Source organism: Macaca nemestrina, chromosome 6 (assembly GCF_043159975.1).
Source record: "Macaca nemestrina isolate mMacNem1 chromosome 6, mMacNem.hap1, whole genome shotgun sequence".
NCBI lineage: Eukaryota > Metazoa > Chordata > Mammalia > Primates > Cercopithecidae > Macaca > Macaca nemestrina.
This window is the reverse complement of record NC_092130.1, coordinates 144,476,015-144,502,412: the sequence shown is the minus strand read 5'-3', so window position 1 is coordinate 144,502,412 and position 26,398 is coordinate 144,476,015. Positions and strand designations below refer to the sequence as shown.

The window sequence follows — 26,398 nt, the reverse complement described above, 5'->3', positions numbered from 1 at the left end:
CTTATAAATACATGATGTCTCCTCTCTATAGAGAAGAGATGTCCTACTTCAGAGAAATGATGCCCTCCTACCACACAGAAGAGCTTTTAGACGATGTAGGTGTTGTCTTGAGGAATGTAAATAAATAGAGACACATCCTAGAGTAGCTAATTCCATGACTGCACTTCCCAGCAAGACCAGCTTGTTAACTATAAGGAGAGACACACACAAAATATCACTAGCTCTTGAGACTTTGCTCCCCTGACTGTCTTGCATTGTTCTGTTAGATATCTGTTTGGCAGGTAAGATTTTGTCATTCGCACATTACCCAGAATTCATTCATGGAGCTGGCTTACTTTCCCTCCTAACACCTAAATAAAAATTGGTGCACTAAGTGCAGGGCTTGAGCGGGGAAGAGGAGAGAAGGTAGTAAAACACCCAAGGAGAGGAAGAGGCTGTATACACAGCCAGTGTTGTTGTATCAATGGGAGTAGAGTTAGCATAGGCTCAGATAAGACTCTGGGAGATGAGATCAAGTGCACCTAGTGTTTAGATAATTGCGTCCTTCATCAGCACTTGTTTGACTTTTGCTCCTAGAACCTATATCATTAGCAGAACAGCTATTCTATCAATTACTTATAAATAAGGTAAATTTTTTGGACTAGACAGGATCCTGCCTACCCTTGGAAATATTACTGTATATAAGTAAGTGTATTTCTAATAACAAACAGCCAACTAGGATATGAATTTGTAAAACCAAGCCTGGTCTTCAACTGTCATTTGCAGAATATCTAAAACTCCTAACAGCTTGATACGTTCAAATTCCAGATGACCAAAATGAGCCCCTTGTGTTTACCATGCACATGTTTTGTTACAATTGAATGTCAAGTGTTTAAATCCATTCAAATGAAGATCAGAAAACACATAATTCAGTCAAATTAATTTGATTGGAAATAAAACAAAATGTTTGTTTATTTATTTATATGTGATAAAGCACTTATCTTTGTGTGACTAGGCTTTTATGTGAGCAAGCAGGAAAAAGACAGACATAACCAAAGTCTTTTATTAATTCCTATAAGTTATGGATGCTGCTGTGTTAAATAATGCACATTGCAAATCAGAATTAAATGCCTAACCCCAGATTGAGTTCCAGGAAGACTGAAAGTTAAATATTTTAAAAACCAAACAAGTAAACATAGAAAGAAAAATGAATTTAAGATGTATCAAACTTGTGAGGGGAGAGGGAAATTAAAACATATAAACTTATGAAGAAATCACCTAATAAAAAAGGTGTGCAGACATTGTTACAAAAATGCAAAATACCGGTACATGTTTAATGCGATAATGTAAGGCAAACAAAGCAGAAAAACAGTTATACCAAATATTTTATACATAGACAAAGGGTAATTATCTTTATTATGTAAAAATACTCAACATGTACACACACACACACGTACGTGCCTAGACCCTTAAACGATTAGGATTGAATAGATACTTGGAGAAAATACAATTAGAAAAAATAATCAACATCATTAGATGTTAAGTAAATACAAAACAAAACGAAATATATACTATTTACTCATCACATTAGCAAATTTTGCTTGTTTTAGCAATCTTTTTATGATAATACTCTGCTCCTGGGGGTAGAGGAAATAAAGCCTCATTCACTAGCGGAGCATTAAGCTACCCAGCCAACCCACGCAGAAAGCAATTTCGTAACATGGATTAAGGTAGTCGTATCCTCTGAGTCGTATCCTTTCTCTAAAACTACAATTTAAAAAAAATCCCAGATGTCAAATAGCCTTCATCATGATATTCTTCATAAAAGTGAAAATGCCGAACAACCTAAATGTTCAACAACAGAGCGAGGACTAAGTAAAGCCTGATACAGTGAATGAATCTGGTATCAGGAGACCTAAAAGTGATGCTTATGGTGACCGTATATGGAAAAGTATATTCTGTATGATTTCCACATGTTCAACTATGTTTTGGAACATCCTGCAAAGAGACACACAAAGTGGTTGCCTTTGCTCTGCAGGAGAAGAGGAAACACATAAAAGGGTTAAGAGCCTGGGATCTGGCCGGGCGCGGCGGCTCAAGCCTGTAATCCCAGCACTTTGGGAGGCCGAGACGGGCAGATCACGAGGTCAGGAGATCGAGACCATCCTGGCTAACACGGTGAAACCCCGTCTCTACTAAAAAATACAAAAAACTAGCCGGGCGAGGTGGCGGGCGCCTGTAGTCCCAGCTACTCGCGAGGCTGAGGCAGGAGAATGGCGTGAACCCGGGAGGCGGAGCTTGCAGTGAGCCGAGATGGTTGGTGCCACTGCACTCCAGCCTGGGCGACAGAGCGAGACTCGTCTCAAAAAAAAAAAAAAAGAACCTGGGATCTGAGTCCAAACTGTTTTTAAATCCTAGCTCTGCCACTTGAGTATATTTGACTTTGAGCAAGCTTTCAGTTCATTGTGATTAGGTTTCTCCCTCAGTAAGTTTGTGGTAAAATAGTACCCTACTCCTGGGGTTGTTGAAAGGATTAAATTTGCTGCTAACCCAGGTAACGCCCAGCATATAGCAAGAGCTCAGTAAACGTTAGTTATTTGCTATTTACTTCAGTGATACAACCAATATGTGCAGGCTTTTGTCCCACCTTTCTGCGTTTTCCAGTTCAACTTTTCTCTCTTAACCATGTTACTGTTATATTGGAAAAAAGCAATAAGTATTTACCTGAAGGCCCTGAGAGCTGGGTCAGCTGGATTTTTTTTTAGCCACATAAATTAAGATTCTTATTAGAATACCACAGTTTAGAGACAAAGAATGGATACTTTATAGTTGCCGAGACCCAAGAATTGAAATTGGAGTTGCAGTGACAATTCAAATGAACTTTGTGTCCCATTTCATAAGAAGTTAAGACAGTTCAGTTTCCGTAAAAGAGTGCTTGCCTCCTCTGGAAAAGCTGTGGCAACCCAGTATTATTCCTGTTTCCCCCCACCACCCCACTACCCCCAGCCTTTAGCTCCTAGTTAACCCAGTGCTGGGCATGCTGCTTTCTCTATAACTTACATGAACCTTTTTCAAGAATGGAATCACATGTTTCAGTAACAATAGCAAGGCAAAAACTTTACAAACATTTACAACACTGGCATAAGTAAATTTTCTTTGGCAAGGAAAGTAAATTAGGGAAAGGGGAGAGGGAGTAAATTTACACTTTTGACACCAATACCTTTATTAATTTCTGAACATTTCAGTAGTTATCATGCATAATTTGATTTAAATGTAAATTTCTCATTCTAAAAATATTTTAAAGTTTCAGTTATAGAGGAAAAATTAAGGGGAAAATTGCTTTCTCTTTCCCCTATATTCTCCCACATTTTCAGGGAAAATTTTGGGGAGAAAATCTCTGCTCATTTTGGAGTCTTCTCTTGCCAGCAACTAACAAGTCGGTACAATGCAGTTACCAAGGCAATGTCAAGACCATGTAGACAGAGGGAGAAAATGTGGTGTGAAGACAGGGAGATGATGAAAATGGACTAACAATGTAAACATGAGGGGTTTTTTTAACTGGAAAAAAAATAAAATCACTCTATCCTTCAAAAGTGGTTATGTTAGCAATTCTAACATCTGTTGTTATAGAGGAACTTAATTAGAATAAAGCCTTTTTTTTCTATATCACCTGTTCACGAATGCTTATTTGTTTCCTAATTATGCCCCAATCTTTGTAACTCCGTACTAAGCCAGATCAGAATGAGTTCCACTGCATTCAAGTTAGACAAAGGGATTTTTTTACTTGTTGAAACTAGAAAGAGTTTTTTTTCTGTAAGTTCTATTGGACCATGGATTTAGCCAGACCCTCACAGATAATGACTGCAAAGATAGATACATCTGTTGCTCCCAAAGCTGCACAGGTATCTGCTGCTTACATAAATACGACCACCAGCCAAATACTCATTTTGCTAGGGCTGTTCCTTCTGTTTCAAAAAAGACTCAATTTTTCTGGTTTTTTTTCTCCCCCCTTCAGGTACAATCCTTGGATTTACCCTCCGACCATACAGAATGAGCTACCGGGAAGTCAAGTATTTCTCCTTTCCTGGGGAACTTCTGATGAGGATGTTACAGATGCTGGTCTTACCACTTATCATCTCCAGTCTTGTCACAGGTATCATAAGCAGTTGTTGGTTTGTTTGTTTTTTTTTAAGTGTGCTTATTGCAAAAGATTGCTTAGAAAAGCCAATGCTTTAGGTTTCTGCTGGATGCATGCTCTGTTCTAGAAAAAAAAAAATGATGGAAAGGAGGCTTTAGTAATGCATGAATGATTATAACTCTCGTATTTTACCAATCACAAGAGGAAACGAATTTAAACAGCCACGTAATCTGGTTCGCCTCACCATGAACGAGGTGCTCTGCTAAACACCACACCATCAGCCTTCTCTGACCACAGTGATGTAGTTGACAACAGCGTACAACAGGTCTGTTTTCTCACCCTCTTATCCCACCCAGATAACATCTGGTTGGACAGCCTATTAGCTATTGATGCAAGAATGCTTGTTCTCAGAACCACCAGGACTTGAGCGGGAGCCTTCTTGGAAGCCTCATCAAGAGGTAATGCCCACAACACTCACCAACTCTGCTGCCACCAACACTTATCTTTTCCTGGTGTACCCGCATGATTTCATTTCCTTCTCCAGTTGCCTCCCACCCCCATTACCTTTTATGCTGGTGGGAGAAGGGGGAGGGGGCGGGAGATTTCCCCATCTGAATATTTTATCAGTGGACACTTGGACTTTTAACAAGTGGAAGCTTTGCAGGATAGGATTCTATTTTCTATGATAATGAGATAACCATTTATTCCTGCATGGGAAAAGGTGAAAAAGTCATTTGTCTATGTGATTGGTGAATCATAGGAGCCAAGAAGTTGCAGAAAAATGTTACTGTACATTCCTTCCTGCCCACTCTTCTCTTTCCCCACAGCACATCTCTGACTTGGAGAAGGAATTTCCATAGACACTGCCCCAGCGGGATGATTTCTGGGTTTGTAGGTAAAGCCCAGAACTCAGGTATTACTGACCCTATTCTTTTTTCCACCCTTGGCTCACTGTTCCCCTGTTGGGCATATACCACTCTGCCTCTATGTGAGCTGGCACTGAGAATCCTTCCCGTCCCAGGGAGTTCTCAAGGATATTTATACTCTCCTTTCAAGATCTCTGTGTAATGAGAACTTCATAGTACAACTCAAAAGTCATGGAGGAACATTCTATTACATGCCTTGGAGGGCTGGCTATTACTTAGACAGGAACTATGTCAGATTTTCCCTCAATGCCTTGCAGATCTCCGCTGGTTTCCACTTGTCCAGGGCCTTAAACAAGTGATTGCATGTACACGTGCTTTCACTGGAGAATGAATTGCCCATAAAACAGTCCTGGAGTTGATTTGGTGTACTTGTTTGTGAAGCTGGGATGGTCCATTGCTGACCAGGGGTAATCACAGCAGCTACAACTCTTACCACCAAAGCTATATTCATGCTGACATGAGGGCACATGCTTATTTTATTATCCATATGCTGATAATTTTCTGGGAAACAAATTATTCACAGAAAGCACTTGTAAGACAGAACCCACATCTGACATTTTCTGTGGTACAGCAGAGTCTCTCCTCACCGTCCCTGCTGGCAGGACATCTGGATTGAGTGCCTGCAGTTTTCCTGTACACAAACTGAGGGGTTCTGGATCTTCTATACTTTCTCTTCAAGGGTGGAACCAATGTTTAGAGGTTTCTGCTTTCTCTTAACTGTGCTGAAAATCCAATGTGTTACTCTTTAAAAGAGAAAAGCCCTTATCTGATACAATTAGAGAAGTGTTACTTCCCCTTAGTAGCAGTCCCAGTTGACCACCACCTTGAAGTGGAATTTCCTGATTTTTCTTAATACCTAATAACAAACAACTTTATTGAAGAAATAAGAGCTTTGGTTGTGTAATTTTTCAGGGGGAAAAAAAAAAAAACTATGATGCAATCCCTTTGCATGGCTAAAGATACATTTTTGGTCAAAACTTGGAAAAATCGTCAACATTTATAATATTGTTAAAGAGAAAGGAATTATAAGCTGCAAACAACTAATATAAAATGAACTTTTAAAAATGTAACCTAATTGCAAGTTGGGAGTGTTGCCAAATTGGACCATTAAGAGAGTTTTAGCTCTTACCCAGAACTGTGTTAAGGCAAAGAGCCTGAGGGGCATAATTTAGTCCGCCAAAGATCTTTTTAAGGTGTTAGTCTGAAGTAATTTCCAAACTACACAGTAATTTAGATATTTATGATCAAATGGAATGAATGATTGTTTCAATAAGAACGTCCTTTACGGTTTTGAATACAATAATTCTAACCCAAATGAGGGTATGACCTAGTTGTAATGGGAAGGGAGGAACTTTTACAAATTACACAGACCCTGAGGATCCCTGTGTATACTGGGAAATGTTACTGGAGAATGTGTTGCCTAGGGAAGATACAAAGTCAGGTTCCATTATTTTAGAGTGGAAAGGCAACCTCAAATGCCTCCAGTGGCCACGTGGGTGATGTATGTCAATGAAGCTGCCCTTTCAGGCTACTCTTTGTTTTCCTATTTTGATAGAGTCATGGATACAGAGAAATATTTCTCTTCAACGAGAGAAGTAAGAGGGGCAAGTATGATGATAACTGGAGAGGGAACCAACTACAGAACAATGTGGCAAAAGGAAGGCAAAGAGACTATTGAGGCAAGGGCCAGATCTTCCCATTTTTCAAGGGTATCCAGAAATCTCAAATTTTTTAAGAACCTGCAGACTTTTTGATATGCTTCACGGAACAAAACACTGCAAAGCAAACACAGTCCATCTACAGGCCCATTCCAACCCTCAGACTACCAATATTGGAACTTAGGTTTGAATGTCAGTGCTATTCATTATGAGAAATGTACTGCTAAACTTGTGTGCCCATGAAGCTATCACAGGATTTCATATGTTGCCTTATCCAATCATTGGCAGTCCTGTGCCAAAGCTTAATTGATAATGTGGAATACGCTACTGAACATCATGTTTACTGCTGACTAAACAAATTGCTATTGGAAAGCCTCTTCTCTCCATCTTCTGGGTATAACAGCATTGTGTAGTAGCCATTCTGGTCTTTTCTGCACCAGAAGGAATAGTAGAGTAAGAACTCAGGTCATGCTCCCATGGGAAATATTTCCCAGTGGGAAAATACTTTATAGACTTGTTGCTTCTAAGTTCAGTTGTCCCAGGGTCTGTAGACAGAAACTGAAATGCATAAAGTTATTATTGTGTTTCTTGGACTAAGCATTTTATTGTGGAAGATTCTAGAAAACATGCTATAAGTTTAATTGTACTAAAGCCACATTTAAAATCTGAGACATCTAAGTTATTCATTTTACTTGAAACATCCGTGTTTACGAGTTGTGGCTCTATAGCCCTTGTAAGCCATGTTCCCTTTTCCCTGAATTTGAAACTCCAATCTTTCCAAACATCCCTAGTGTGTATTAGCATTCCAGAGGCTGCCAGAAAGAAGCTGGGAGGAAGCCTAATGGCTAGATTTCTACTCAAGTACCTATTTTTTGAACAAGAAGACTATGCCTATGCCAACACACCACACAATAAAATAGGGGTTTGGTGCCAGTTTCTATTGATTTGGTCAGGATAGGCAGCCAAACTAGAAATTTCATGCCAGAAATATGAGTTGGTTTGGCTGACTTAGCCTGACTAAATTCACTGGATAATAATTAAATGTCACATCTGGTTGTGCTGTGTAGACATAACTATTACCTCCTCACTTCGGAATCTTTTCAGAAACTAGTGCTTTCTTCTTTTCTCATTCTAAGCGTGCATTCCCCCTCAATCACTTACTTCAGAAGAAATCTTTGGTGTCACCCCAGTTTTCTGGAAGTGGGGAGCACAACTTTTGACAGGCAATCTCTGTGGAGTTGGGTATGATGTAAGTAAAAGAGGTGAGAGAGGAGTGTCAACACAAAAGTAAAAGCAACAGTGTCTGGGACCTATGGTAGGGCACGCTGGAGGCAGGATTATCAAATAGATGAAATTTCTCATTTAACATTCGTTCACTCTTTAACAGCTGTTTATTGTGCTCCTACTATGTCAGACACTGGGGATATGTGAACACAAAGGTATAGTTCCCAAGAAGATGTATGTTGGGTGCTGAGGAGTGAGCTTCCCTACATCCCTTAATTCACACAATGTATGTCAGCAAATTCCCATTCCAGTTCCAGCTAAAAGGAGATAAGACTCGTTCTCTGTACTCCCAACAAGAGACAAGTTGATTTTTAAGAACATGATTTCAAATCTGGTTTTCCTGTCACAGCATCTTCATCCTAAAGTCAACTAGCCCAGAATTTTCCATCATAGGTACCGCCTCAGTCTCATTTACTTAATATTTTGTTTAAACCAACATACTCTTCTTCCACAGCCTACAATTGTTACCCAAAATGGAAACCTCCTATTACTTGTCATGTGAAGGAGATAAGTAACAATGTTATGAAATTGTAAACTGATACAATTGCCTAACAAAGGCTCTGGGAGCCTGTGACCCCACTCCCCAACTCTTGTAGTATTGTTAAATGGCCGGGTACTGTGGCTCACGCCTGTAATCCCAGCACTTTGGGAGACTAAGTCTGGCAGATCACTTGAGGTCATGTGTTCGAGACCAGCCTGGCCAACATGGTGAAACTCCATCTCTACTAAAAATACAAAAATTAGCTGGGAGTGGTGGCATGCGCCTGTAATCCTAGCTACTCGGGAGTCTGAGGCAGGAGAATCACTTGAACCCAGGAGGCTGAGGTTGCAATGAGCCAAGATCATCCCACTGTACTCCAGCCTGGGTAACAGAGTGACACTCCATCTCAAAAAAAGAAATATAAATAAATAAAGAGAGGGGATTAGTAAATGTTAACAAGGTGTTAAATACACATTAGCACCAAAATAAGCTTTGCCTTTCCTGTAATCCAAAGAATCAAAAGAGAACTGAAAAGGATGACTTCCTCACTGTGATTTTATATTAATTAAGGTAGGGTTTCCACACCACCAGGACACCTATCGCACTTTGGGAAGCACTGATCTGGTCCAACCATTCCTGCAGTGTCCCTTCCAAATGACTGTCCAGCTTCTTCCTGAACATTTCCAAGGACAAGAGATCTTTGGAACCCATTTGTCCTTAGAAAACTCTAACAATACTTTTTTTGTATCCAGAATAAAACAAATAAATTTAAAAACCAGAAAAACAAAACACAACACCTGCCTGTCTGGTCCTCCAAGCTCTATGATGTGTCACGTATTATTTGGGCAACTTCTTTTCAAATCTATACACCAACGACTTCAGTCGAATGTGGGACTCAACAACTGTTGAAGGCAACAAGCTGGAATCACCAGCAAAGGGCTTTCTTATTTAAAAATAATAAATGTTGTACCTCCAAGTATGGTCCTTTGGCTTCAGAGAAACGACAGTTGCAGTAAGATTGAACAGAAGTTTTGTCATTTCATTTAACACAAGAGGGCTAGACAATTCTTAAATCTGGAGCATCTGAAGGGTTTGTCAAGGGCTTGCAAAATGAGTCAAAACCACTAAGAGAAATTTAATATCTTAAGCTATGCATTGCCATGGCTCTGGTGTATAGCTGAGGCCTGTTTGAATACTCTGAGCATTTATGGACAAGAAAAGGAGCTGTAGATTTCACCACCTGCCCCCTCAACACCTACCCGTACATTGTATTGAAAAAATAAAACAAACAAAACAGTATCTCTCTCAGGCCAGGAGGAGTTTCTTTAGGCTTCCCTTTCATTCTCTGTAGAATGTAAGTGATAGGATACCTGTGTCACAAGGTTGTTGTGAGGATTTATGCCTGGCACATAGTGTGCTCAATTAGTGGTAGTTGTTGGTGGTAAGAGTAGCAGCAAGAGCTGTCCTCTGGCGGTTCCCATTGTATAAATGAAAATTCTAGAGCAAGAAGACAGAGCTTCAAGTCAGGGGCACGGAACTAAGGCTCCAGATTCCACACTTCTCATTTGTCTGTGATCCCTGAAGCAACCACTTTCCTATTAAGGTAAATGGAAGAAACCATAAAATTAATCCAGTAACAACATGGGAGTCAGCAAGAATTCCTTCCTTATTACTGGAAGGGATAGGTTTCTGCCCTACGGCATGGAATTCGATTACCTTATCACAGCTGCATAATTCTAAATATTATCATTGGTTATACAACTGCTCCGTCTTTTCTGAGAAACTCAGCCCCAGTGTGTAGCACCCTGGATTCCACGGGCCAGCAAATTCCATATACTGCACCCATGCTGTGAATGGAGATTTTCAGGCTGACCAAAACTTGAGGTGACCAAAACTTGAGTCTCCATCTTAACACTCAAACACACTTCATGGCAGCCTGGAAACAAGGCAATCATTACGAAGCTTCAGCCCAGTTCATGTGAAACCAACTTACTGGGACTGCTTCATTGTCTCTCTAGGGCTAATTACAAACATGTGGGATGGGAAGCTAAGGAACGCCTGTCTAGAAAGGGAGGTTGTATAATGTAGTGGGAAGAACCCATCTGTGGGGTAAACTTTTTTTGCATCATGTAGAAAGTAAATCTGGGTAATTAAATGTGTGTGTGTGTGTGTGTGTGTGTGTGTGTGTGTGTGTGTGTGTATTTAGGTTTTGGTGAGGTATAAAGTCATTTAAGCTATACCAAAAAGAATTTACCTTTCCATTACAGATGATTCATTCAGTAAGCATTTGTTGAGGATTTTTATGTGCCAGGTGCTTCTCTAGGAGCTGAGGATACCAAAATGGAGAAGACAAGATATCTGCCCTCAAGGCATTCAACGTCTGGTTGGGAGATGGACTCATGATTGCAGTATTCATGGTATCAGTGACACGGGTAGTATCATCTCAATGAAGGGACAACTTAGGGAAGGAACGATGCACCAGTCTCTTCTCCTGCCTCTCCCGTATTCGGGCTTCCTTGCTGGGAAATAACTCTACTAGCAGAGAAGGGGCTCTTTTCTTTCTTTTCTTTTCCTTCTTTCTTTCTTCTTTCTTTTCTTCCTTTCTTTTTTTTTTTTTTTTTTTTTTTTTTTTTTTTTTTTTTTTTTTTGGCCCTGAATTGTTTTCCTCTCACCTGAGTCTTTCACCATTAAATGCAGAAAGAACCAGAGGTGGGGCCCTGTGAAATTCCCAACAAAAGTCAACCTGGGGAACATGGCCTCACAAATGGGAAGTAAAGAAGAAAAGGTGCTTGACAGGCTTTCAACCACAGAAACCTTCCCTTTCAGAGGGAGATTGCAGGAAGGGAGCCAGGAGACTTGAGGATCTCTGGGCTCATGCAGCCTTGCTCCCAGAGCAGGAATCCCCTCTCCAGCCCCTGGAGAGTGGACATGGAGCTCCCCCGAATGCTCCATTCTTACGTGGTCTTAATTATGAAATCTGTCTTCTGTGAGGTCCACCTATTAGTCCTAATTGTGTTATTTGGCACAATTAGGATGGCAGTTTTTCAGATGGTCTCAGGGAGAACCTAGCAGTCTCTTGGGCACCTGAGCATAAGCGCAGTGTCCCAGTGCTTCTTCTGTGCCTGTTCTCCAGGCCCTCCACCATCCTGACTGCCTCTCCGCCATCCACTGTGCTCCCAGAGCTGATCCTGGTGCTTCAGATGTCATGTGACTGGGTAGGGACAGTGTCCTAGATCCAGTCCTCTATGAATGCAGGCTGAGGTTGGGTCCACTGCTTTACCAGACATGACAAACCATTGGCTTAGAAGAGTTAAGCTTGTGGTCAACTAAATCTTGCAGAACTGACTGTGGAAAGATTTTTGTGGAAAAAATGGAATTGTTCTTCAATTAAAAGATCAGTAATAACTGGCACACGGCTTTGTTGTGAGACGCTGCTTTCCAGAAGGCTTGAGCGTGTGCAAGTTAGAAATTCTTATTTGCTAATTTCAGCAGCTTCAAGTGAGCCAGTGATTTTGATCAGTTCTGGTTTGGAAGAAACTTTTGAAAAATTTAAAGAAAATGTAAATAAGAAAGGAAAGTTTAAAGTTTCCTTTATTTCTAGGAAAAATAAGATTTTCCACCCTTAACTTATCAACTTAAGTCTCCTTCAGAATGCTGTGGAACTGCAGGTTTCTTCTGCTGATATGATCATTGTTTTCAAGAGAGTGAGTTACCTGATTAATTCTGACTTGGAGGTTTGTGCCTAAGGATTGGAGGTGGCAGGTGAGGGTTGGAGGCGGGGAATGCTTCCGAAGTGAGACACCATCTTAGGCTCTTCTAATTTCTGGAGTTCACATTCTGAGAGGATTCACTGTCCCATCAGATTAATTGCACTACATAGAGGTAGTGCCCAGCCCCCAATTCCTGCCCCCTACCCCAGAGTTCTTTAATTAATTGACCTGAAATGGAGCTTAGGAATTAACGTTTATTTGTAGTTCTCTAGATGATTCTATTGTGCGCCCACGGTTGAAAACTACCACTTTACAGTTTTTCTAGAATTGTTCTTTGTTTTCTGGTGCCACAGTCCCCCAGTGTTACTACTTTAGTTGGTACCTTTATTAGTTCAGACACCCCCTCTTTTAGGAAGCCTTGCCTGGCTTTCTCCTGCTAATACAGGCTGGCAGAGGTGTAGGTACTATGTTTCCACCTTATCACAGTTACTGCATCACAATGGAATGTGCTGTTAACATGTCTGTCTTCCTCATAAAGGCTTCTTGAAGGTACTGTGTCTTTATCTGGCACATTCTTTGCATTGCCTAGAGGACAGAGTCTGCATTCTTGGCACAACAAATAAGACCCTTAGCAGCCTTCGCAAGCCCCTCTACCGCTTTATTGCCTGCTGCTTCCCTGGCAGAAACCCTGTCCCTCTCTCAACATCCTAATGCCCTCAGCACTTCATCCTTACTATGTTTCCCTCTTCCCCAGCTCCATCAGAATTTTTTACCTCCTTCAAAGTAAATTGAAAGCTTAGCTTTCAATCTTTCCATAAAGTTAGCCCTACTTGCTCCAGCTGAAAGTAAGGATCCCTCCCTGGAGTACCTGTCACTGTCACTCATACATTACCAGCACATGCTGTCATGCTCCAAACTAAACTGGAACGTTCCACTAAGACCATGTTTTATGTATTTTTGTGGCATCTGGAGCAAAGTTCATCCTGCCTGAGAAGTGTACCATTTTTAATGTTTTTTTTTTTCTTGAGATGAAGTCTCACTCTGTCACCCAAGCTGGAGTGCAGTGACATGATCTCAGCTCACTGTAACCTCCGCCTCCCGTGTTCAAGGGATTCTCCTGCCTCAGCCTCCTGAGTAGCTGGGACTACAGGCACCCGCCACCACACCCAGCTAATTTTTGTATTTTTAGTAGACAGGAATTCATCATATTGGCTAGGCTGGTCTCGAACTCCTGACCTTGTGATCTGCCCGCCTCGGCCTCCCACAGTGCTGGGATTATAGGCATGAGCTGCCACGCCCAGCCGGTTATTTTTAATCACAAAAGCAATGCATTCTCTATTAGAAATGACACATACAAATATTGATGAGCACAAAGTAAAAAGTGAAATGCTACTCTGCTGAGGTAACCACCGATAACAGTGCTAGACCTGTTGCTGGAGAAGCAGCGTGTGGTAGGGAATAAGTGTTCTGGCTAGAAGGACTGAGCTGGAAGCCCAGCGTGGCCACTTCCCAGCTCAGTGACCTTTGAAGGGCTACTTTATCTCTCTCTGCCTCGGTTTCTTTATCTACACAGTAGTAGTATCTACCTCATTGGATTGTTGTGAATATGCAAGTTAATACTCATTAAGCAGACTGCCTGACACACAATTGCTGCTAAAACATCAGCACTATTAATCTTTCACACTCTTTGTTAAAAGCTTACACACAAATATACCACTGTTTTTATGAAAACGGAATCATGTATAATATGCCTTATTTGGATCGTATTCTCCTATATTAGTACATGCAGATATGCCTTATCACTGAATGATTAGTGTATTTGTAATATTCTGCTCTTTCAAATAATTCTGCAGTAAACTTCAGCAGGTATGTATCTTTGTAGTCTATTTCTGAATGATTGATGACTAAAAGCAGAGTTGTTAGAGCACCAAGCAAGTGCATGTAAAATCCAGAGAGATATTGCTAAATTACCTCCCAAAATTATTCTCCCAAAAGGTGCTGTTTTCTCCTACTCCTTCAGAAGATATTATCCACTATAAATTCCATACAGTTCTATTTAAAGTCATTTTTATTACTCAGGTGGTGCATGAATGCTTACTATTTGTGTAAGTAAAATAGAAAATGCTATATATAAGGGAAAACATGACAGTACACTGCACACGCACACACGCGCATGCGCGCGCACACACACTCACAAACACAAAGACCCCCAGTATATTGACTTTAATTTGAATCAACTTGTGAACTGATCACCCTGGAAATGACTGGGAACCTGCATTCCATTATAAAAAGACTCTGTGCCCATAAAGACAAGTAAAAAGATGCTGGAGTTTCTGCTAGCAGAAATAGACAGAGAGAGAAGAGGTGGGGCGGGCAGCAGCGGGGAAGGGTCTATATCCAGACAAGGATTTCTGTGGCCATGTCATGAATTGTATGCCTCCAGAGGACAGTTCTGTTTTCTCCCTCTGTTTGGCATTTCGTGGTCATTTCATGATAAGCAGAAAGAAAACTTTGGAATAGTGCTATTCTCTGCTGAAGGATTGATTTACCTGAATGATCTTCCAATTTTGAGTCTGGGCAGAATCTAGGGTCCTAAGTCTTAAGTTTCTGCAAATTCATTTTACCAGGCAAGATAGACTTCTTTTTGCTTCTTCAGAGTGAAGATCCTTGCAATAATCTCAGATCCTCAGGCTGGAAGCCAGTGCATTACCCCATGATGTCCTTCTTTCACTAACCCATCAACTTCTGTACTATCAGTGTAACACGCTTCTCAACTGGACTGCCTCATATGGGGATATAGGCTTGCCTTCTTTGTGTTTATTTTTTAAAACAATTGTTTGAGTTTTCATCCGGGTTTCCTTCAAAGGGAAGAAATCTCCCCTAAATTACCAAACGAGTTTCCTCTCACAAGGCATTGGATTACGGGTGGCCGGTAGCTGAGTTTTGTGATTCTGAGGATAAGTAATAAGTCAAGAAGAGCTATTGGCTAATCCTTTAGAAGGATTCTATAAGAAAAGTAAGATGATTGTAAGCTTCCTAGATCCAAGCTGTTAAAATGACATCCGTATTACCAAGACTTGTCAGTACTGTGAAGGGAAAACAGAGGGGAACCCCTATATATAAAAACACAGACTTGTTTCATCTATAATACCCCTGGTCCCCCTCCTTCATCTACATTGCCACCCCACCTACACCCACCACTTCATTATTTTATAGCTGATATTTTATTACATTTTTGAAAGCAAAGGAAACATAAGACAGGTGTACTATTTTAAGATTATATTAACATATTTCAGGTTTCTTTACTGCCCCAACACACACATACACACACACACATACACACACACACACACACACACACCAAGGGCTGATCACTTGAACAAATTGTTAACCAATTGACTTGCCTCCCATTTCTGGTATAAGCTTCTGTACCAGTGCTTTATATTAATTACCAAAACGCTCCTGCAACCTGAGCATGATACATCTCTAGTATAGGATGACACAATAAAATATTTATGCTATGAAATTTGGGAACAAAATTTTTCATCATGGCATAATGTGCATGTATGGGCACAGATAGCTTTGTATGTTTATTCCGTTTTCAGAAGTCCTTCCAATTCTAAAATGCGTTGTAGTCTGACAGTGCCTCTAATGTTGGTAATTCTTTCTAAGTTTATAACTTTTCCAGAGTTTCTTTCTGCACTTTAAGGTTTCTTAACTAGATTATTTCTAGTTGAGCTGTAATTTCAATGTGTAGTTCTCCAGAGTGTTTGTGCTAAGCGTGGAAGTTTCATTATTTTAAAGCTAACTCCCTGAAAGTATATTACAAATGTTCTACAATTGTAATATAGTGATTCATACCAAAAAAAAAAAATCCCTATTATCAGCATACCTAAACTACACACTAAATATTTAAGAAAAAAAAAGTGGAAACATTAGTAGCTTTTATGCTGGAATCTTGCCATTTCTTTTTCAATTTAGAATAGAATTTGGTTGTCTTATCTTGAGACTCTATGCTTCACGACATACCTGAAAGCATTCTTTTGGCATGGATTTGGAAGATAGTTTTAGAGCCAGACATCAATGTAGTAGTTCTCAAGGATACCGAAAATTCATAACATTCTTATGGGCATAATAAAAAATGTTTACATATTGAATTCTATAATATAAAGTAGGAGCACACTTACTATGAGAAATATAGCTCCTATGCAATGTAAAGGTAAAATTATAAGCATATTTCCATAAATAGTAAAAGCTATTGAAAAAAAAGCATGATTGGCAATTTCAAATGTTCCAATATCATTTAGGCATAATGCTTCAAAGTTTGCAAGCCCTTTTTCTGTTAGCTTTCAGAAAAGTAGAGGACAAGAAAGGATGAAGAAAAATTTATAGTGAAAAATCTTAAAATTGAGAGAATTCAATCTATTAACTTTAATCTATAAACTTTTTTTCTCCGAATGGCATCATTATTTGATTTTAGCAGCAAACATTTGGGTTTAGCTTATGGAAGGCAGATGTCCTGTGGGAACGTGACTTGAAGTCACCATATAACGTCCCACTAAATAAACATTTGAACTGTAACTTGACAGCTACCAAGTGAGGTCAAGTGTCTGAAAGTGCTGTGTACACCCTATAAGCACGTTTTCCTTATGTGAAGGATTCATTTCTAGCAATGCGTATCAGACTTTCAAGCACTCAAAACATACTTGCTGCCAAACTTTGCCATCCACCACTAACCTCCATTTGAGCCTTAGAAGGTAGAAACTTACTTTACAATAGAAAAAGATATTATTTTATTTGTATGATGTCCTAAAACTATTTCTTGGTATTGATAGACCTAGGTTTATCTTATTTCAAGTTTTCCTTATTTTTTAAGAGGTTTACTGAGATATAACTCACATACATGCAATTTACCCATTTAAAGTGTACAATTTAATGACTTCTAGTATATTTATAGAGTTGTGCATCCATCATCACAATCAATTTTAGGAGATTTTTATCACCCCAGAAATAAAGCCTGCATTCGTTGGCCATCATCCCCCAATTCCCCCACGCCGTCAGCCCCAGGCAAACTCTAGTCTACTTTCTTTCTCTATAGATCTATTTATTATGAACATGTCATTCAATATATGGTCCTTTGTGACTGGCTTTTTTCACTCAGCACAATGTTTTCAATATTCATCCATGGTGTTGCATATATCAGGACTTCATTCCTTTTTATGGCTGAATAATATGATATATGCATATTGCATATACATGGACATGTGATATGTCTGTATAATGGAATATTACCCATTCATATAATGAACATATCACATGTCCATATTCCATATATGACATGTCCATATAATGGAATATTATCCATTCATTAGTTAGATATTTGGGTTGTTTCTATATTTTGGTTTAGTTTGGTTTTTGCCATTATAAATAAGGCTGCTTTGAACATTCATGGACATACGTTTTCATTTCTCTTGTGTATTTACTTAGGATAGAATTGCTGGGTCATGAGCTTGAAGTGAGCTGAGATCCGGCCACTGCACTCCAGCCTGGGCGACAGAGAGCGAGACTCCGTCTCAAAAAAAAAAAAAAAAAAGAATTGCTGGGTCATATGATAACTCTTCTTAGCCTTTTGAAGAATTACCATGTCATTTTCCAAAGTGGCTGCACTATTTTACATCCCCAGCAGCAGTGTGTGAGGGTTCTAATTTCTCCACTTTCTTACCAACACTTCTTATTATCTGTCTTTTTATTATTATTCATCTTTTTATCAGGGCGGGTATCAAATACTGTCTCACTGTGGTTTGATTTACACTTCTCCAATGGCTAATAATGTGAAGTATATTTTTATGTGCCTATTAGTCATTCATACATCTTCTTTAGAGAAATGTCTATTCAGATCCTTTGCCCATTTTTCAGTTGGGGTGGCTTTTTATTACTGAACTGTAATTGTTCTGTATATATTAAACTTACACTTTGCAAAAATGCTGGGCACTAGACTATACAGGGATTACTGTACCACTTGTCATAAATCATAGCTATGATCCTCCTTGAGAATTCCTTACTGTAGTTAACACCTGTTCTAAATAAGCACTCTTAAGTGCTTGTTACAAGTGTAACGTGGGCCAGGTGCAGTGGCTCATGCCTGTAATCCCACCACTTTGGGAGGCCGAGGCAGGTGGATCACGAGGTCAAGAGTTCGAGACCAGCCTGGCCAACATGGTAAAACCCCGTCTCTACTAAAGATACCAAAAAATAGCTGAGCGTGCTGGCGTGCGCCTGTAATCCCAGCTACTCGAGAGGCTGAGGCAGGAGAATCTCTTGAACCCGGGAGGTGTAGGTTGAAGTGAGCCAAGATTGGGCCATTGCACTCCAGCCTGGGCAACAGGGCAAGACTCTGTTTCAATAAATAAATAAATAAAGTGCAATGTGAATAATAAAACATTGGTGAAAATCAGTAGTTTTATACTATTATGTACTTTTGAAATAAAACATCTCCCCACCTATAGCAAAGAGATATAATAGCCAAAACCAAAAAGGAAATACAGTGGGGCATCATTAGTAATACATTTTGGTTGTCTTAGGTGTGAGAGGACTCTTGCTCTTATCTGCATGATACATGTTTTAGCTAAAACTTTGAAGTCATAAGATATGTAGTCTAGGTATTGTAATTGTGCATTTCACATTTCAAAAACTGTAAAATTCAAATGTTAAGTCTTTGGCTACACTAAAATAATTGTTGAAATCCCTTAAAATGTAGATGGTAAACTCATCAGTTATAACTTTTTATTGCATTAAAATATAATATGAGTTTATTTCTTTAGTTGTAATGAATAAAAATAAAGTTAATTACAAAAGTAAACCAGGTAACACAACTATTTGAATATACTTAACACTATTGAACTGTACCTCTAAAAATAGTTCAGATAGCACATTGTATTATGTGTTTTATACCATAATTAAAATTTTTAAAAATAAGTCAGATACAAATATTTTAATGTCAATTGTTTTGAATGGAATATTCTAAATGGTTATTTGCTTATCAGTCTAACTGAAGCACAGTTAATCACTCTTACACTGCTTTGAGTACACTGCTTTGAGTTAGATAGCTGCTCCCCATCCTAAATTTTACTTTCTGAGATGAGTAATACAGACACTCAAGTTAACCAGGATGTTAGTCTGCGGGTCAGTGATCAGGTATCTACAAGTCAAGACATTCCTCAGCCGCCCCTGTGGTTGCCCTGTGAGGTGGTTGGGGGCAATGGTGGGCCTGAGGGGAGATGGCTGCAACAGGAGGACCTCTGGATTACATACCCAAGTTCCCTCTCAGGAATGTGGATGCTAAAAGTGAAGTGCTGATAACAAATCTCACTGGTATGAAGTAGATTTTACAAGGTGCTTTGATCTCAGGCTACATCTCAAATTATGGGGTGGCCTTATTGCTGAAAGTTCTGTGTAGATATTTTACAATAGTATTGTATTTTACATTCATTATAATGCTTTTTATTATGAGTTCTAATTCCAAGTTAGTTATTTTTAATTCAGAAAGAAAGTAAATATTTGCTTTCTGGAGGTATCTGCACTTGAGTATCTGTAAGGAGAGCCCCTCAAGTTCTGTTTTTGGGGATCCTCCCCTTTTGAAAGCACTAATCGGACCTCAAAACCAGATTTTATCTTTGAGGACTGACTTCCACTGTCTTTTTTTTTTTTTTTTTTTTGACAGAGTCTTACTCTGTCACCCAGGCTGGAGTGCAATGGCGCGTTCTCGGCTCACTGTAACCTCCGCCTCCCGGGTTCAAGCAGTTCTCTTCCCCAGCCGCCCAAGTAGCTGGAATTACAGGTGCCCACCACCATGCCCAGCTAATTTTTATGTTTTTAGTAAAGATGGGTTTCATCATCTTGGACAGGCTGGTCTTGAACTCCTGACCTTGTGATCTATCCCCCTCAGCCTCCCAAAGTGCTGGGATTACAGACGTGCGCCACCGCACCTGGCCATCCACTGCCTTTTGACCATCACCAAAAAACGCCAAAGTGAAGCTTGCTGGAAAGGCTTTCTAAGCCAACCATTCTCAGTAATTTTGGGGTTGTTTCATTCGTCTTTATTTGGAGTAGGCTAAAATCAGTTGCACATTTGTGGTGAGCATTATGGAGTCTTGTTATTTGAATTATCCATTATTTCCTATTTAATTGGAGAGTTGGGGTTAGTGTTTTCTTCTATCTCATGTCTTGAATTCCCAGCAGAGGCTGCACAAAATTTACTTCTACTTCATACACCAGTTTATCATGATGCAGATTATTGCTCATTTTCATTCTTGAGTAGAGCTACAGGTCAAGCAACTTCTTGCACTGATATTGATGTCCTCTTTCACATATATAAGTAATGTATGTAGTGATTACAAGACATTCCTTTTGTTCGTTAAAGAAAACTCCCAGAAGACTCTTTGGAATAAGCTATGTATAAGCCACTGAATACTCTTTAAAGAAGCAAACCTATGTCATTAAGGGAAAGCTAAAGATACGTAAGCTTTTTGAAGTTGATGTCAAGGAAGGCAGCATTGCTTGGTTGGTGCAACTGCCGGAGACAGGACAGACGGGTCTGACCAAGGACAATCTGGAATTGTAAAGAACGCTGATAGACTATTGCATGGACACGTTTAGATAACAAGGGCTGGCATTTTTCACTAACACTTGGTTTCCTCTGTGTATTTTCCTTTTTCAGATTTATCTTTTCTGTGTTGAAATCCACACGAGGGACATAAAATAACCCTCAAAAAATATAAACACAATATCCAAACGTTTTGGAAATTTAAATGTTAAGTATTATTCAGTAATGTCTGCCCACTGTAGCTGGACAAAACCACATTCAGGTCTATGTGTCAGCTTTGTCCCTCAGCCCTGTGATTTGCTTTTGGTGGCTCAGGGCCACCTCTCCAAGGGCAAGCTGCATGAAGGCAGACAGCGCGTCTCCATTTTGATGAAGCTTTGCAGTCAAGCTCCTCAGTGTGTGTTAGAGAGGCATAGTGGTCTGCAAGGGTATGTTCATGTCTATAACAATAATTGACCTCCCTAGTGGAAAGACAGGATTTTCCCAAGGAAAATAGTTTGTGGTGTCATATTTGTGGTCTCTCTAAAGAGACAATTCCATAAGTGGTTCCTAAGCCTTGGAAAATTCTCTTTTGCAATAGTACCCACAAATAATGTTCAAAGAGCTATTTTTGAAGAAAGGATTCCTCACATTTTTGCAGGTGTAAGTCATTCCTGCCTCAGTGGAGTACAAAGAGTGACGTGAGGGAAGCAGACCTGCTGGCAGGAATTTTAAAAGTATACTATATTTGTCCCACGTTAACTGTGCTTCTGGGGTATAAAGGTCAGGGATAGAACTGGTCCTGTGGGATGTTTCTCATTGAAACCACCTCTATTCCAAAGCCCTGGTGTCACTAGCCAAGATGTATCTATTCTAATAAAATATAGGTCTCAAATGACAACACATTACAAAACACACATTTTCATTTGTATGTATTTATCTAGTCTATTGGAAATGTGTGGTTCTTTTGTAGTTTCAATTAGGAGTCTAATTTGGTCATTTTCCTCTTAAAATACTCTTCAAGTCCTGTGAGTACTCAACAAACACTCACCATTGACCAATTTCTATTTCCAGCCACATACTGGTCATAATGAAACCTACTTAGAGGATTTGAATGAAATAATTTATTTAGTTTCAGTGTATGAGAGGCAAAATTATCTGCCATGAATTTCTCTGGAGTAAAGCATCCTCAGTCCATCCAAGTAAATGTTTTCATTTTTTGACGTTCAATCAAGAAACACTCAAATTCAACTGTATTTTTTGTTCAGAAGAATATTTCCTTTGGCATTCAAAATGATCCCAAACATTGCTTGAAAGAGAGAAGTGAGGAGAGAGACCACATGTATTAAAGCATATTTAATCAGTTCTACTTTGGCACGTTTTGTTTGCCATTCTACCTATCAGTCTTCTCACACTGAAGAGCACTTACAAACATTAAGATCGAATTTTCATCTTTCGTGGAAGGAGCTTTTTGTCGGCATTGGAAAAAGGGAGATTTGGGTCAAATTTTGACTGAAGGGCCATTTCCTTAGCAAACATCCAGACTCCAGGGATCCATTTTGTTTTATTTTTGCCACTGAAATCAGTTTCTGAGAAAAGGCAAAAGTCAAAATTATCAGGCTTTAAAAGAGAGCAGTTTCTTTTATCACAATTTGCCGCACTAACTTCGTGGCTTTTTGTTTGTTTGTTTCTTATTTTTGATTTATTCCAATATTTATTTGGAGGAGACTAAAATCAGCTGTAAGTGTATGGTGAACATTTTGGAGTTAGGGTTAATGTGTAAGCCATTCTGCATTTCTCTCATCACTTAGATTTTTATTTAATTAAGGCATTCATTAGCATGAAACTTACTGTTTGGTGTCTGCTTATCTCTTTTTTTTTTTTTGCGGACCAAGCATATAGATGTGCAAGGAACAGTGTTTTATTATTGTAAATACCTTTCCATGATTAAGAGTTTTTTTTATGATTATACTGTCTCAATGTTGAAAGAAAAAATTTTAAAGATTTGCATTTCAATTTTTTTACCTATAGGCAAGACTGTACCACTCTGAGCAACAAACTTAAGTTTCAGAAATTTAACTTAGGAACTTTTCAAGGAAATTTGAGATTTGTGTCAAGAAACCTTTTTACTAACGATTAATGTAATTTGGAACACGGTTCTTAAATTAATGTGAATGTGCAAAATCTACCATTTTTGCCGCCATAATAAGTCAGACTTTGTACTACTTAGAAATGCATTCTGTCCCACATCTCATGCTGTCCATTCCTCAGAATAGTTTGGGAGTTTAGCTTTTATAACCTTTGGTTGCCCTTGGAAGGTATTTATGGCTTGGATGGGCTTTGTTCATAATCACAGTGTTCTTATAGGATAACCCCCCTGGCCTTCCTGTGACACTGAGCTACTGATAACTTCTCACGTGTCCAGATAATCCAAATCCACATTCAAAAAGTGCAGCATCATCAAGACAGACTTGAACAGGGCTTTTTTAGTCATCAACAGGTCATTAAAGATAGCACATCTCACTATTTTTCCCTTCAACTGCATACATTGTGAAGACTTAATGGGGGAAGGTGTAAGATTTTGATCTCTCGTGATCCTAACTGCATTAATGGCCTGTAGTTCAAAGGTTACTAAGATTGCAATAGAAGAAAAAAATATGAAAACAAAAAAATTTCCCAAGAAACTACCACAAGTATATACTTTTATACTGCACATAATGAACATTCCTGACTGTACAGTGCTGTTATTATAGTCCTTACGTATGTTTAATTGTAAAAGTCACATATCTACCCTATTTGAATGAATGTGTCTGATTGACTCATTGGTAAAAGATTCTTTATCTCAGCTGGGCCTGGTGGCTCACGCCTGTAATCCCGGCACTTTGGGAGGCCGAGGTGGGTGGATCACCTGAGATAGGGAATTCGAGACCAGCTGGACCAACATGGAGAAACCCCATATCTACTAAAAAAAAAATACAAAATTAGCCAGGTTTGGTGGCCCATGCTTGTAATCCCAGCTACTCCAGAGGCTGAGGCAGGAGAATCGCTTGAACCTGGGAGGTGGAGGTTGCAGTGAACTAAGATTGTGCCATTGCACTCCAGCCTGGGCAAGAAAAGCAAAACTCCATCTCAAAAAAAAAAGGATTCTCTATCTCTATTCCGTATCTCTGTCTCCACACCCAAAAAGGGACAATTGGCATAAATTCTTATTTTTAGGCTTCCCAAAGGAAAACACAATCCTATGTTCTGTTGGTTGACAAGACTAAGATTGAAAAGTGACATACAAAGTAGGGCTACTTTGTATAGTTTATTATTTGTTTATTCTTTCTATAGTTTATTATTTGTCTCCTATAAAGGAAGATATTTGTATTTCTTTTAGGAACTTCACTCCAACAGATTTATTATTAAACAATTCCTGACTGTGTTGAAATAATGAGGTATAGTTCACTTTGAGAAAATACCCTAAAGAAAAGTCCTGATCATTGATTCTCAAAATTTTTCCAGTCTCAATATACTTATGAGATAAAAAGTCATTCTTCTCAGTAATTAATAGGAGTTAATATAACCCTTTGGTTTTGTGTTTATTGTTGGTGTGGAGAGAGCAGAAGGAGCTATGTTAATTTGTATGGCTTTTAAAAACTCTAAAGATTATTCTGATATCTGGATATTCGTTTTGCCCCAGTCCTCAACCCTTAAGTGAGATGGGCCTTCCCAATTGAGAATCACTGTGTAAGTTTTCCAAAAACAATTAATTATAATATGTTCCATCATGGATTACTTTAGTGAACTTAAAATTTGACTCAAATTTTCCTATGGGAATATCAGTCTACTTCATTGTTTTGGGGACATCCAAATCTTAGTGTAGAGGCGGGTGGGGAAACTAGATTAAATGTTGGGTGAACTTGTTTACCGTTTCTACCTTGACCTCTGTCAGATGAGGGTGGAAGTCCTCTCTCCTGAATACAGGATAGAGATTGTCTACAGTCTGAGGGAAAGGCTGTTTTCTACTGGGGTCATTTATCTATCTGTAAAAGAGGATTTTTCTCCCCTTTAATGTAACCGTAATACTCGTTATCACTTGTTAAAAAATAAATAATAATCTTTTAATAATGCCATCCAGCCAGTTTTCAAAAATCCTCATTTCTTTTCTTTCTCTTTTCACAGTTTGTTTGAATCAAGCCGCATTCATGCATTGAATTTATTTGACAGAGTCTCTGAATCTGATAAGTTTGCAGGCTAGCTCTCACATTCTCTATTGCCAGCTTTATCTCTGTCTTCCTTTCCCACCCTTTTTATTTGTAATTTGTTCGTTAAAGAGATCAGATTGTCAGGTAAAATTAGTCTTCCACAATCTGGATTTTGATGATTATATCACCATGGTATTGTGTAACATCTTTCTCTTTCCCCCAAACCGTTGTTTTTCAGTCATGAGAGATAGATACAAGCATTAAAACTATATAGCTGAAATGGCCTTGAAGATCCTCAGTAACCACAGCTTTTAAAAGCTGATACAAGTCAATTGGCCAAAGGATATTGAGTTAGGCAGGGCCAGTCTTGGCAATGCAATTGCTGCTTCCTCAGACCCATAAAAATTATTTGTTTTCTTTGAAAATGGGAAAAAGCTACAGGATAAGTCATAAGGCATAAGCATAGCTAGAATTGTCTGCAAAATAAGCTTATACACATGGTAAAGGCCTCATGATTCTAAGCCTGTCTCCCAGGCTCCCTTTCAAGTTACCAAGATTTGCAGTTACTTCATTTATTATGAAGATGATGAGTGCGTGCAGAACAAACGTATTCCTGGTAAAAGAACATTAACATGATGGGGAATGCAGCTATTTTAGATGTGATATACAAGAGTAGGGAAACTATTGAAGTTTTCTTGTGTGGTTTTTGTTTTGTTTTGTTTTGTTTTAAAAAAAGGAAATATAGAAACTAGGGGCTAAACTAGACACTTGGCCCCTCCTTGGGTTCCTTCCCCACACCAGGCTTGTTGATTCTACCTTCCTAACTCCATTGACCTCTGCCATGGCCAGCATCTGCACCCTAGTCTGGGCAACATCATATTGATCCTAATCTACAATAACTTCCTTTCTAGTCTCCCTGCCATGCCCCTACCCCGTGCTCCAGGGTCTTGCTCTTTTCTTACCTACTTTTTTTGCACAAAGGTAGCATGTTCTTCCTAAAACTCAACTCTGGGCTCGTTCCCCACATTGCTTTTGGAATAAAGACCAAACTTCTCACATGGCTCCAGCTTGTGCCTTTCTGTCTTATTTCTCATTCCTCCTCCCCACCGTCCCACCCCCAGCCCCACCCCACTCCCAGCCTAGTGTCTACCTGTACTTTTTTCCCCAGCCTCGTCACCTGAAACCCCTCCTTACTCTCAGGTCTTACCTTGCATGTCATTTTCTCCAGGAAACATCTCCTACACACACAGTGCAGTTAGGCAGCCCCATTGCCAGTCTCCACCTCCTCCAGCCAACTGTGTCATGAAAACAGGGACCATTTTGTTCAGCACTCCATCCCTGGGGACAGACAACAATCATTTCCTGAGATTCCAGAGAGTCTTAAGTTATTTTATAAAGTGTTGTGAAAGTCTCCACTTTCATGTTAAAAAGTACTACACACTGCATAACATTTT

General features: G+C 39.3%; 1 protein-coding gene across 1 annotated transcript in view; it reads left to right on the top strand.

Annotated features, from left to right (window-relative positions):
• LOC105473081 (solute carrier family 1 member 3) overlaps positions 1–26,398 on the top strand; it is an 84,046-nt gene that overhangs the window by 20,717 nt on the left and 36,931 nt on the right. The window contains exon 3 of the mRNA XM_011726706.2: positions 3,995–4,132. Within this exon, the coding sequence (XP_011725008.1) occupies positions 3,995–4,132 (138 nt within the window). The remainder of the gene's footprint in view (positions 1–3,994; positions 4,133–26,398) is intronic.